General features: G+C 36.8%; 1 protein-coding gene across 1 annotated transcript; it reads left to right on the top strand.

The window, feature by feature from the left end:
- The first annotated feature begins 8,033 nt into the window (after positions 1-8,033).
- Positions 8,034-9,615, top strand: LOC145889735 (uncharacterized). The gene is made up of 6 exons (XM_082980756.1): positions 8,034-8,235; positions 8,342-8,584; positions 8,648-8,767; positions 8,896-9,004; positions 9,230-9,270; positions 9,344-9,615. The coding sequence occupies exons 1-6, from the start codon at positions 8,034-8,036 to the stop codon at positions 9,613-9,615; spliced, it is 987 nt and encodes a 328-aa protein (XP_082836882.1).
- The last annotated feature ends 3,459 nt before the right edge of the window (positions 9,616-13,074 follow it).

Genomic DNA, 13,074 nt, shown 5'->3' with positions numbered 1-13,074 from the left:
TGTTCCATCTGTCCAGTGAAACTTGTCGGTGCCTGTGACTCTCGTAGCACCGATGTAAAACGAGTAAGGTTCGTCTAAAAATCAGAACATTTATCCTCGATAACCAATCAAGTTTACTAAAATATTCTATGCCTTTATTACTAAAAAATACATTAGGTTTAACCTGTTGCACTTATCTTTCCAACAAGAAAGTTGAACACATTAGTTGTTTTAACATTTGCCACAATAGCATTTCTTGCAGCACATCCACTTTGAGCTTGAGCGTAAGAACTGGCTGCACTGTACTCGATGTAATACTCGACACCTTCAAACTGATGCCAGGTTTGAGCTTTGGTTTGCAAAACCGCACAAGCTACGAAAATTAAAATCTTGTATACTTCCATCATAATGACTGATGTAAATGACTGAATATCAAGCACTGCACAGAAAAGTGATTCACTTTCCTACACTTGTGTCTAACCTGCACGAACATACGTAGGATTTTAACCCACACGTTGCGATATGTACACTCATATAGGGAGATAACTGTTATGTTAGATTTCTACCACACTCAAATTAAGACGTTGCGGTCTTTTGAATTTGGTATATTCAACTATATGCTGGATATGTCCGCTTTGTCGTTACAACCTCGTTGATCTGTCATCTGAATTCCATAAAATTCAGCACAATATGTAATGATATTGGCAATAAAAAACTTTTTTTTTCTGTAGATATTACTAGCTCCTAATTTCGTCACATTATAAAGTCCTTAAGAAGAAGATATGAACGACATTTTAACCACAAGGTTATCAATACGTTTTGGGCTTCGGACATCGCAAACAGGTAACTCTTCCCAGGAATGTGGCTAATGTCGAGAGGCGAGATTTGGTGATATTTCGTCGCACGTTAGCAATCATCACAATCTAAAAATGTTCCTGCAAAATAATGCAAAGTAATCGGCAAAGGTCGGACACGATGGTGGTTTGTAGGTTAATCACGTTGAAATACTAGGCACGAATGGCGAAAACAATTTACAGGTCTTATTTCTGTAAAAAATATTGAATCGAAATTTAGGCACATGCGGGCGCTACAGAGCTATATGCACATGTTGTGTCATAACAAGTATTAATGACCAGCTTGAAATATGTAAGAAACCACTTGATTTATACCAAAATAAAAGGTTAACAACTTTGTAAATTCGGGCTTTGCCGTTACGTTGCTGCGATGCAGTATACTTGACGGAAAATCCTTTTATGTCGGTGACATTGATATGCCAATATCCAATTTTACGCTTCTCGTCATTTTGTGGATAATCGACGTCATGTCTGTTCTGAAACTCACGATGCAGCAAAATGCATTGGAGAAATTCATTTTTGCCCACCAAACACGGTGGAAGCAATCAGTCGCGATTTGAACATCCATTTACCCGCAATGTTTTACATGTGTACTCTTTGTATGCTATGGTTAAGGATGATTTCCCATTTGTACATTTCTTTGATAGTGAGGCATTGTTGTACATAAACTTTTAACGATTATAAAAATACCAAAAAAGCTTTTGTTAGTTAAGAAACTTTTCAGATCAGTTTGCAACAGAAGGAAAAATAAGCGATCTTGTCGTTTGATGATGAAAGCAGTATGTATGTTCGTTTGCACACTTTTGAAATTCACATAGAACAACCTTTTTAGGCACTTATGTAGACGCGAAAAAGCTTACATGTGTAGTAAACGTTGTTGCACAAATGTGTTCGGTATTCAAACTTTATGACAATACGTTGACGTGCATAAGCAGTATAGCCAATAATTTTTTTTATATTGAGCTGCAGTCCAGGGCCACTGTTTCGACCCAAATGGTCTCATTAGTAAAGTTTTGGTGTGACGTAGAACGATCCTGCCTGCATCACTATAAAAAAACATTGGCTATATTACCTATGCATGATTTTGTGACACGGAGCCAGGCGGCATGGTTGGTTTTAGCAGTTGCTTCTCGTTTTACATCGGTGGTACTAGATTGAAGAACACCAACAAGTTTCAATGGACAGGTGGGGCGAGTGTTGATGTAGCACTGTGGTTTACAGGTGAACCAAACAACTTATAGGAGGAAACCAAAATGCTCGGCGTATGTTGATTTGTGTTTATTTGCGCCGAAAATTCACATTTTACAGCTTAGGTTTACAGCACACTTTACAATGTAATGCACATGTATATTTCGCCCACATCCGTTAAATTAAAACATTTAAGTTTTGAACGTTACCTGGTAATGTTTTGTATATCGCCAGCCCCCGTAAGTGATTGTGTTCTGCCAGAAGCCTTGGCGTGGTGCATGTAGATTGATTGCAGCTTCGGATTGATAGAGCATATGGGCGTAGTCGACCCAGCTAGCGCTCATATCAATGCGTTTCGTCGACGATTATCCAATAGCCTTGCTGTATTATAATTCCCACGCGTTATGAAACCAGCGGTTTTTTATGTTAGATTATACCAAGATATAGTAGTTACATACAAACAAGAGATTCTTTTTTAACAATTCGAATTGTGTTTATTTGTTCCTTGAATGTTTGAATATGTAGAGACGGACCAATGATAACTACCTTCCCAAATAAAGACGATTACATATTTGATCTGTGTGATAACTTTTATTTCTCGTGTTACTGAAGTTGACACATGGCACCAGTTTCAAGACTATGAGTATTACATCGAATACAGTGCGGCCAGTTCTTATGCTCAAGCTCAAAGTGGATGTGCTGCAAGAAATGCTAATGTGGCAAATGTTAAAACAAATGAAGTTTTTAACTTCCTTATTGGAAAGATAAGTGTAACAGGTGCTCAATCAATTTTTAAACTTAACAAGACAAATTAAAAAATGCGTCGTATGTACCTAATGGTCATCAACCGTCGTAATCCGAATTTGGACACCGAAACAGAATATCAAGTCAGGCTCAGTTTTTGCGCAGAAGACTACAACGTAATGAACTATACAAATAAATGTTAAATATAGAATGGACACAGTAATAACCTTAGAGGTAATCGAGTCAGGCGCTTATATGATGGTGATTTCCTTTCGTAGGAAAATCTCGTTCTGTCGTAGGATCTTTGCTGTATATTGACACTTACTGACAGCGAATGCTGCAATATTCAAATGTAAACAACAGCCTCTAAAAACGTGCTTTGCCGAAAATAGGATTGCACAAAATAAACTCAAACGACTATGAAATATAATTATAAGCATACAACAAAAATGTACACTCCTTTTTCCAGTTTGAACAAATGTTTTTACGACCGATAAAAAGTATTCGTATTTGGTCTTCACTACAATTTTTTCTGTGTTGTTCCATTCCTAGTACGTTTATAAATATCAAATATTTGTGTGGTGATCATTTTTTGCAGACTACCCATACTCGTTTTACATCGGTGCTACGAGAGTCACAGGAACCAACAATTTCCAGTGGACAGATGGAACAAGTGTTGATGTAACACAGTGGGGTGGCGGTGTAGGGGAACCAAACAACATGGGAAAAAATGAGGATTGTGTGTTAATGGGTTGGGTTTATGAACTTGATTCAACATTCAGATGGAGAGATGTCCCCTGTTCATACACATCAAGATATATTTGTCAACGGCTCGTTCTAGATGTGACGTCACGTTACAGTAAATCAAGTCAAATTTTGTTTCGTAAATTGGTTCTCTATCTAGTGTTATCGAGAAACGAACTTTGTAGCACACAGGAAACGAAAATGAAAAAAATATGTTTTCTATTTTGTAACAGTTCGTTTTTTTGCAGTTGTTCGTTCTTCAACTTCGGCAGCAAGAATGTCAACCAGTGAAACTTTACATTCTACAGAAATTGTTACAAACATACCAAGTACTTAAATCTCTGTTCTCACATACCTTCATATGTTGCCACAAAAAAATTGTAAAGAACTAGGCATAGTTTTAACTAAATTATAAATTACGCATATTTACGTGTGAAAATTTTGTGCTACTACTATATAGGATCACACAGCATAACGATCAACCAAACGGCATTTGCTTCGGAAATTCCTACTCAAAGTTCAGTTACTCTACCCATCCTTTTCACGACCAATGCCAACATGCAACACGTTGTAAACAAAACTTTTGTTGAAGGTATAAACGTTGTTAGACCTGAGTACCAATTTTGTTTCTTAAAACTTGTATTAACAGCAAAAATTTCTGTATTTTTACCAACATGAATAATAAAGTGAATATTTTAGAAACAACTTCTAATTACCGGGACTCGACAATAAAACCCGAAGGTCAATCGGGTGCATAGATGATCCTATCAATTTAAACTTATATACTGGTTGGCGGCTTTGCGGCTTTGCGGCTTTGCGAGGATTTTTTATCAAAGAAAATATATAGCAGCAATGACCAATTAAGCTGTTTAATGTTGATGAAGCTGAGCTAACATCTTTTTTAAATGTGTTTTTAGTTACAGAAACAACAGACGTGGTTGCTACTGTTCTCATTGCCTCGGGGGTGGGAATTGTCTTTCTTGCTATTGCCGTTGCCTTATGCATCTGCACAATCAAGCGCAAAAAGTATTCAAAATTGTTTCAAAAATAACGTTAACAATTCAACAATAAAATTGAGTAAATAATGAAACGTAGTTTTTTGTATCTTTAGCACACATGGTAGCGCTTGTCGAAAAATATTGGCTTGGGTGTATAAGAAGTTTATTTGGTAGCATCATAGGTTTTTTTTACGTATGATGCAATTTGAAAACAAAATTACAATTACAATATAAAAAAACTAATGGTATTTTAAGGTCACGAAAGCGGAACCATCCCGAATACGCCGAAATAGGTAAAATCAATTATCATAAAAGTTGTTTTTTGTTTTACTTTCACTTTGTCGACTTGCATACAGATGAAGCAAAAAATAAAAGCAAACAACCCAATATCGTAACTTACGTCAACCAATGCGACGCTGCATCCAAAGCACCTGATGGACAGAACCCGGATAATGGTGGTGTGGTTGACGAAACGGCATCTACACAACGCAACGAAACGGATGAACAGACAGAAACCAACGGTTCAGTGCAAGCAAACGTACTCAGTGATGTCGACAGGGAATCTTTCAAGAATAAATCACCCTCAAAAGCCGATGCATGTTGTGATACTGTCTCGGAGGAAGACAAGGAATTAAATGACGATGAACCTTGTGGCGACGTTTATGCCGTCGTAATCAAAACGAACAACTGTAAATCGAAAATTTAACTCCAACATCATTATGGCCGCTTAAAAAGTGATGTTAGAATTCATTGTTTGAATTGTTCATTATACACTTTTCTCAGAATTAATTTGCAGTTTTATTTTGAAAACATGTAAATCTTTCTGTTTAAAGCGATAAAAAAGCGGAGAAGGTTGATTTTTGCGTTTTATACTTTTCACGTTCTAATTAAGCAGTTATTCATCTTTCCGCATTGTAGTTTTCAACCACGATGAAATATTTGGTTAACTTCAGTAATTTTCGCACATTGAATTCTAATCATTTCCTACCACGTTGCTAATTTCTTGCCTTACAGTCAATCGTCCACACGCGGTATTTTGGACGATTTTATTGTAATATTGAATAAAAAAATTTCATCCACCATTTCTCGTGCGTCACCTTCTTGTGTTTCTAAGATATAACCACTTGTATATCAAAACAGTTTTCCAGTGTTGGTAATTGTGACTCAAACTCTACGCTCCACACACTGTTGTGATTTCTTGTGTACAAAGTTATGATTTAAAATCCCACACAAATTATAATGCCAGAACGCGCTCCTCTGCAGTGTTTTGTATGCATGTGGAAGCATGTGATCATTCACATTGTAATGTCATTTAGGAATTTGACAATGATACAGCTCACGCCTGATCCCTACGTGCATGTTTGGAGTTCTAATGGCAACAATATATGCATCGTAACAATTACATGGACTGCTGTTATGATATGAAAGTAAAGAATTTGCGACTGCTGTGTAAAAGTATTAGAAATAGAGATTGGTTCTGTCATATTCGCAATGTTACTCTAAATGTTTCTGTCAGTTTTGTTTGTGAAACACTGGATGAAAACTATTGCTTGACAGGTCAACTCTTTAGGCTATACCCCTAGTACATTGTATCCCATAGTTTATAGTGATAGATGTAGTCTTGTTTTGACATGTTAATGGTCAATATTGTGATTGTGTCTCACGTTTTTTCACTAAATAACGCTTTTCGTATGTTAAGACATGCATTTCACATTTACTCAGGCACAAGTTTCACCGAATACATGATTATTATGACTCTTTTGTTCCTATAGCGTTGGTATTGATGTCAATCAACATTCAGCCAGTCGATATTACATTTGTATTTTGAATCATTTAGCTTTTGAAATATAGCGAGCACTCCCACTCATATCAAAACATGCTTTACTGCTGTCGCTAGTGACGTATCCTCCACACAATGTTGTGATATCTTGTGTTTACCGTTATGGCTTAAATCCCACACACACTCTACCATCACTTCTCCTCAGCAATGTTTTGCAAGCATTTGGAAGCGTGTGATTTTTCACATTCCATTGTCCCCCACTACAGTGAACATGATACAGCTCATGTCTAATCCCTACGTGCTTGTTTAGAGTTCTAATTGCAACAATATGTGTATCGTAACAATTACATGATTGCTGCTATGGCATAAAAGCAAAAAAGTTTCAGAAATAGAGATAGGTTCTGTCATAACCACAATGTTACTCTGTTTCTACCAGTTTGGTTTGTGAAAACACTGGATGAAAACTATTGCGTAACAGGTCATCTCATCAGGCTATACCCCTTAGTACGTTGTATCCCATACTTAATAGTGATAGATGTCGTCTTGTTTTGACATGTTAATGGTCAATATTGTGGTTGTCTCACGTTTTTTCACTAAATAACGCTTTTCGCATGTTAAGACATGTATTTCACATTTACTCAGGCACAAGTTTCACCGAATACATGATTATTATGACTCTTTTGATCCCATAGCGTTGGTATTGATGTCAATAAACATTCAGTCAGTCGAGATTAGATTTATTGCTGTATTTTGAATCTTTGTGTTTGTGAGATATGCCCACTGATATCAAAACACGCTTTAACTGTTGTCTCTAGTGACGTAACCTTCACACACTGTTGTGATATCTTGCGTTTACCGTTATGGTTTAGAAACCCACACACATTCCGCCACCATCTCTCTTCTTTAATGTTTCAGTGTTTCAAAACAGAGAGTCACATGATTTTCCTATGGTCACGCCAGCCAGTTCTGTCATTTTAAAAACAATTTTAAGGAACTATGGTTTAACGACATGTTTAATCAAGTTAAAACGAATCGTTCTTTGAATGCAAATGTGCACCGTTTGAATTGCCTCAATCACGCAAAGAGGAAAAAAAGATTTTGCGCCATTTTTTGTGCACTATAAGACATTTCTCCAAAAGCTGACCGTCGGACTATTCTAAGGATACCATAAGAAACTTAGGCATTTTTACAACATTCTAAAACAAACAGGGTATGGACAACAATACACGTTACAAGACCTCCTGAAACTTTGCACTTTGTTGTCAAAAATCAGCATATGATTTATGTAGTGGTATCAATGCCGTGGGATGTCGTGATACTGATTTAGACACTACAAAATTGTTCCAGGCTAAATGAATCGTGGGGTGAGAACAGACAACTACTACTAATACGTCTAAACATTTTGTTCGGTAGAAAAAACTCACCCCACACAAAAAATTCACAAATTCACTTTGTCAAAGATTTAAGATTTGATAGCTGTGCGTACATACAGCGGTAGGTTTAAAGTCACCACACATAATGTAGCATTACATCTCGTAATACCTATGTAACTCTTTTGTTCCTCACTACTCCCACGCTATTTGCAAAAATAATGCATACTGTATATGCATACAGTTAACTAGGCAGTAAACATACAACTTGTTGGAATTAAAATACAGTTTTTAACAGTGTTTAGAAATTTAATTTTTTTTATGAAAGTTGGAACTTATGTGTGTTGTTGATTATATTATCGACATGAAATTGATAATGTATGCTCTGATAACCGTTACGCATCTTGTCAACGCACAAACCTGGCTTAAGTTTGAAGGTTACGAGTATTACATCGAATACAGTGCAGCCAATTCTTATGTTGAAGCTCAAAGTAGATGTGCTGCAAAAAATGCTAATGTTGCAAACGTTGAAACAACACAATTGTTCAACTTTCTTGTAGGAAAGATAAATGTTACAGGTAAATTGTAACAGGTGTTCGACATTTGCCTAAAGCATGCCAATTATTTCAGATAACGCGTTTAAATTGTGCAAAAAATATGATTCCAATATTGATTTTTTTACAGACATCCCATACTCGTTTTACATCGGTGCTACGAGAGTCACCGGAACCAACAAGTTTCATTGGACAGATGGAACAAGTGTTGATGTAGCACAATGGAGTGGTAACGGTCATGAACCAAACAATCAAGGAGGAAATGAGGATTGTGTGATAATGGGTTGGGTTTACGAACTTGATCCAACATACAGATGGAGAGATGTTCCCTGTTCATATTCTTCAAGATATATTTGTCAAAGATATGGTTTAGGTATGTTGTTTTCTCCAGTAAAATTTTAAGAGAATAACTAAGATCGTTCTCGCATATGTGCAGGTGCAATTAGTACAGCAAGCATAACAACAGTCTCCAAGCCGCATCATGTGGATATTCCAACTGATACTCCTGCTACTGACGTTACAACACATATGAAAGAAGTTGCAACAACTTGCGAAGGTATGAAATATTTTGAATCTCTAAATATGACAAAGGTTTAAAAGTGTTTCCCGGCGGCGCTTTCGACGTTCTTTTTAACATGATATTCCTTGAGAAACGTTAAAAAATTGAAAAAATATATTTTCAAGAAACTCGTATTTGGTCAGTATTGAGATCTGTGCTGGTTCAATGTGCTGTGTCGGGATTTTTCTTTATTGCTGCTGTTATCCTGTTTCTCTGTCACCACAAGCACATGAGGTATAATTGCTTCCATATATTTTACATAACAATTATCCGGCCTTTAAATGTTGCCCTCTATATTCACAGGGTTTGCTATTAATATAACATAATAAAATGGCATAAAGTGGAGCAAGATACACAGTATAGCTGCATAGCACATGCTTTTTTGATGAATCACAATGCAATTATTTTGCCAATATCATACATGCTACAGAACATAAATAAGTCGCTTCGCACTTTCAGAATCGACAAGGAACCAAAACAATGCACAAGCGCCGAATCCGGTAAGACTTGTTTGTAACAGAACATAATTCATGCATAATATCACCCGAGACAAATTGCACCATGTTGCTACAGATTTTACCAAAGTACATCCTACACGAATAAATGGATCAAAAATTACAAGAAAGGGCCCGAACTACGTCAATCAAACTAAGACAACATCTCAGTCGCTCTCCACCTACGGCAGATATTCTTTTAACGTATACCAGCAATCAGGAAAGAACAACAGGGCGGCAAACACTTCTCATAACAATGAATTCAAGCAGGAGGACGACGTGGGATATCATGATGTTGTATGTGACTATGGGGATGGGGTTCAATATGATACCGTCGCTGATCAAATTTGATCTCGCATGATTCCACAATTAATAGCTTGGGATAATCTCAGTGGTGGGATTCAGCCGGTTCGCACCGGTTCTACAGAACCGTCTTACGAAATTTTATGAGATCAGCGAACCGGTTAGCATTCCTCGTTACTGTCAATATGACTTTTTGTAACAGAACCCGCTAAAAAATATGACTTTTGTGATAGAACCGGCTGACAAAAAATTTGAATCCCACCACTGGATAATCTCACGTAACCAATTCTAAACCGACATTTACAGTACCACTCTTTGCTTCCATTATATAATGGGAAAAGGTATATGTAAAAGTTACTTGTATATGATACCGTACTTTTCGTCTGGTTACGCCTCTATCTTTAAAGATATGAATATGTGTTACTCCAAACAGGCGCCGTATACTAGTCTCAGCGCACTCTCAAATCAAATGTTTTGTTTGTTGATGAGCGTAATTTGATTTTAACAAATAAAAACTATTGACAAGTTAAATGTTTTTCTCCATGTAACGTTTTTGCTACAAAAGAATACCCCATGATATCAAACGACCTGTTGAACACAAATACGTTCAGTGATCAGGTTCTCTGACAGTTGCTGAGTCATATTATTTTCTCTAAGCAATTTAACTGTAAAATGCATGTTGCACTGCAGTATTGCAAACATAATATGAAGTTATGCCATAAGGCATGAAAGTACTGCAAACATTTTACAAATCGTTTTAAACAACAAGAAATACTCCCCTCAAAATACGACAAACACATTCTCAAAAAATCCTTTTACTCCAATCGTTTCATCCTTCGCTTTGAAGAAACAGTGCACACAAACCTGGCACCGATAGAAAAAAATGCAATTTGTTCAATGGCAGCATGATTCAGCAGTGGAAGGGTAAGAAAAATGGAACTTGGAAGCAAAAATAACCAAGTCATTGCAGTAATGTGGAAAATGGTTGCCTTTTCATAATCGTGTGTATTTTCGCAATTGTAAAATATAAAGTGCATGTCTTAATCGTAGTGTGATTGAATTTAAGTGATAGGTGAGGGTACTAAAACATCATAAGTTTAGAAATATAAAACAGAGGTATTTAGCACTTTGCTTCCATTGTCACAATAGGTAAAACATTGATGGGAAGAAACTAAACTACGACTCAAAAGTTGACCTTAGAATAAATGTATGTGTTTGTAAGTGATACCATGTTAATATGTCAATGCTGCTTTGTTTTCACATTTCAAGGACTGTGACCTACATGACCTTGATAGAGACGAGAAAAAGTCAACAACAGCTAAATATCTGTTTGAATAAGAAACTGATGATGCCCTTTTCAGGGCGAAATATATTTTTCTGACAAAAATAAAAACATCTTTAAAAGAGCTGTCTGAAAGATTGATTTAAAAGTTTTACTCAGCTACAACAGCTAAATATGTACAAGGCTACCGCTGCAACCACATAAAAACAAAGCAATCAAAAGTATACAAAGCAAGATTGGTCGAAGTCGCAAAAAAACGTAATCTACAGGAAGAGTAACAAGCAACTGAAGGTATAAGTGCAGCGTCAGACGGCGGTATGGCGGGGGCAATTGCAAAGGGAAAGATTTGTACACAACCACAAAAAAGTGCTTCTAGGAAAGTGATATCACGCCACTTTTGGCCGTCGTGAGCACGAAGGGTTTATTTGGACTTGATGAAATTACGGTATGACGAGGTATGGCCATTGCAGATGGTTCGACCTGGCACCAGGAATCAGCATTGGAATCGGTGTCTGGTGTCCGCTTGACGTCGCTCTTGGGCGGTGGGGTGTCAGGCTTAGGGGTTCAAACCCAGGTGTGGTCAAAAAAATAAAAAATAAAAAGAAATATCTTCGGCACGAATCCCGATCAGGTTTTCTTCTAGGTATCTTAGGCGGGCGTATGACCGATATTGCCAATACCCCGCCCACCTAACAACGAAATTGTTTTTGACTGGAAGGTGCTCAATACTGCCGCTTCTTTCCTAGGCCGTGTCCGTTAGGTGGAGTACGCCTTAATTTCAAGCAGCGCCACCGGTGGCTGCATTAACCAAACGCTCGACCTGTATACCAAAAATAAAACCTGATCGGGACTCGTGCTCAGGATATCCTGGGTTCAAATCCCGGTGTGGTCAAAAAAAGGAAGAACGTAATTTGTCATGTTTGTTTAACTTTTCTCTTTGTTCCCCTTCTTTTATGTGTGAATCGTGTCCTGTACTGTGGTAGCGTAAAGGTACAAGAACTATTTAAGTTTGTGTAAAATGTTTAATAGAATGGGCTTTGTTTTGTATTTTGTATTACGAAGGACCTCAACTTGCATTAATTTATTTGTCAAGGATATTTATAATTAACTTAAAATCCAAATTTCCACAAACTTCACCTGCCATTTTTGCCGATCCGCCTTCATTTGTATTGATAATGGTTGTAGAAACAATCGAAACGTTTACATGAAGTTTTCCAACACTGTATTGGCTATTCTGTTCATATTAAAGATTTACAAACTTGTTTGTTGAGGTTAAGCATGAAATTTGAATTGTGTTGTCATCGGTTTGTGTACAAAGAAATCTGTTTTATCCACTTTTGTGTAAATATATGCTTTCACTCTATACTCCGATCCTATAATGTTGCGATATATTGTGAGAGTAACACCATGACGACTCTCATCTATAAACAGGCGATTACATTTTATAATTTTTTCTTTAAGTTGTTTATTTAAGCGAATTTTGAGTTTTCGGTGTCTGTGGGACCATAAGACAATCAGAGTTCCTGTCTTTTGTATAATTTACTGGTCAAGTTATACAAAAATGACGCAAAACAAGAACATTTTAACAAGAAAATGCAAGTATACTTTTATATGCATTTTCGCAGCATAAATCAAAAAAAAATTCAGTATAATTCACAATTTTTTAGTCTTTCTGAAGGATTCACTTGGCAAACGGTTAAATCAAAATGAACAGATGATTATCAGTCTTAACAAATTTCAAGCCGGAGAACAGTATAATGCTTCTCTGTCAAGAAAGTTGTGCCTGTCCAAGCGATAATAGATTCTAATGGAAAACAGTAGAGGAAGTAGGCAACGTTGCCGTAATACCGTTAAAACTTGTCTTCGTCCTCTGCAATGTACAGAAATTGCTGTACACTCAGTTAATGTGTTAACGGCAAGAATTACGTTGCGTATCTATGTATTGCATGTTTTCAGTGCAAAAAACGTTCTGACCAGTAAAACGGCGATACAATAGGAGACATGACGTAACACTATGGAACACATAATGTAAATGCCAAACATGATTCGGAAAAATGTAATCTTGACCAACAGTAGGCACAAGCACTGCGCATAGAACGAAAAAACACATTTGAAGTAAACTAGCTGCAAGAGAAAGACATAAATCATGCAAGGTGTGTGTCAGTAAACATAACAGTATCGTCGATCATTGCGCAAACACACACCACCAAGTTCAATTAATGCGT

Source organism: Ascidia mentula, chromosome 1 (genome assembly GCF_947561715.1).
Source record: "Ascidia mentula chromosome 1, kaAscMent1.1, whole genome shotgun sequence".
NCBI lineage: Eukaryota > Metazoa > Chordata > Ascidiacea > Phlebobranchia > Ascidiidae > Ascidia > Ascidia mentula.
The sequence above is the reverse complement of the archived record's forward strand: the minus strand, read 5'-3'. Positions and strand labels throughout refer to the sequence as shown.

Bases quoted from the DNA above. Each gene is read 5' to 3' on its own strand.
- LOC145889735 (XM_082980756.1), top strand. From the start codon at position 8,034: ATGTATGCTCTGATAACCGTTACGCATCTTGTCAACGCACAAACCTGG. The intron at 8,768-8,895 runs GTATGAAATATT...TATATTTTCAAG, and splicing joins AGTTGCAACAACTTGCGAAG to AAACTCGTATTTGGTCAGTA. The intron at 9,271-9,343 runs GTAAGACTTGTT...ATGTTGCTACAG, and splicing joins ATGCACAAGCGCCGAATCCG to ATTTTACCAAAGTACATCCT.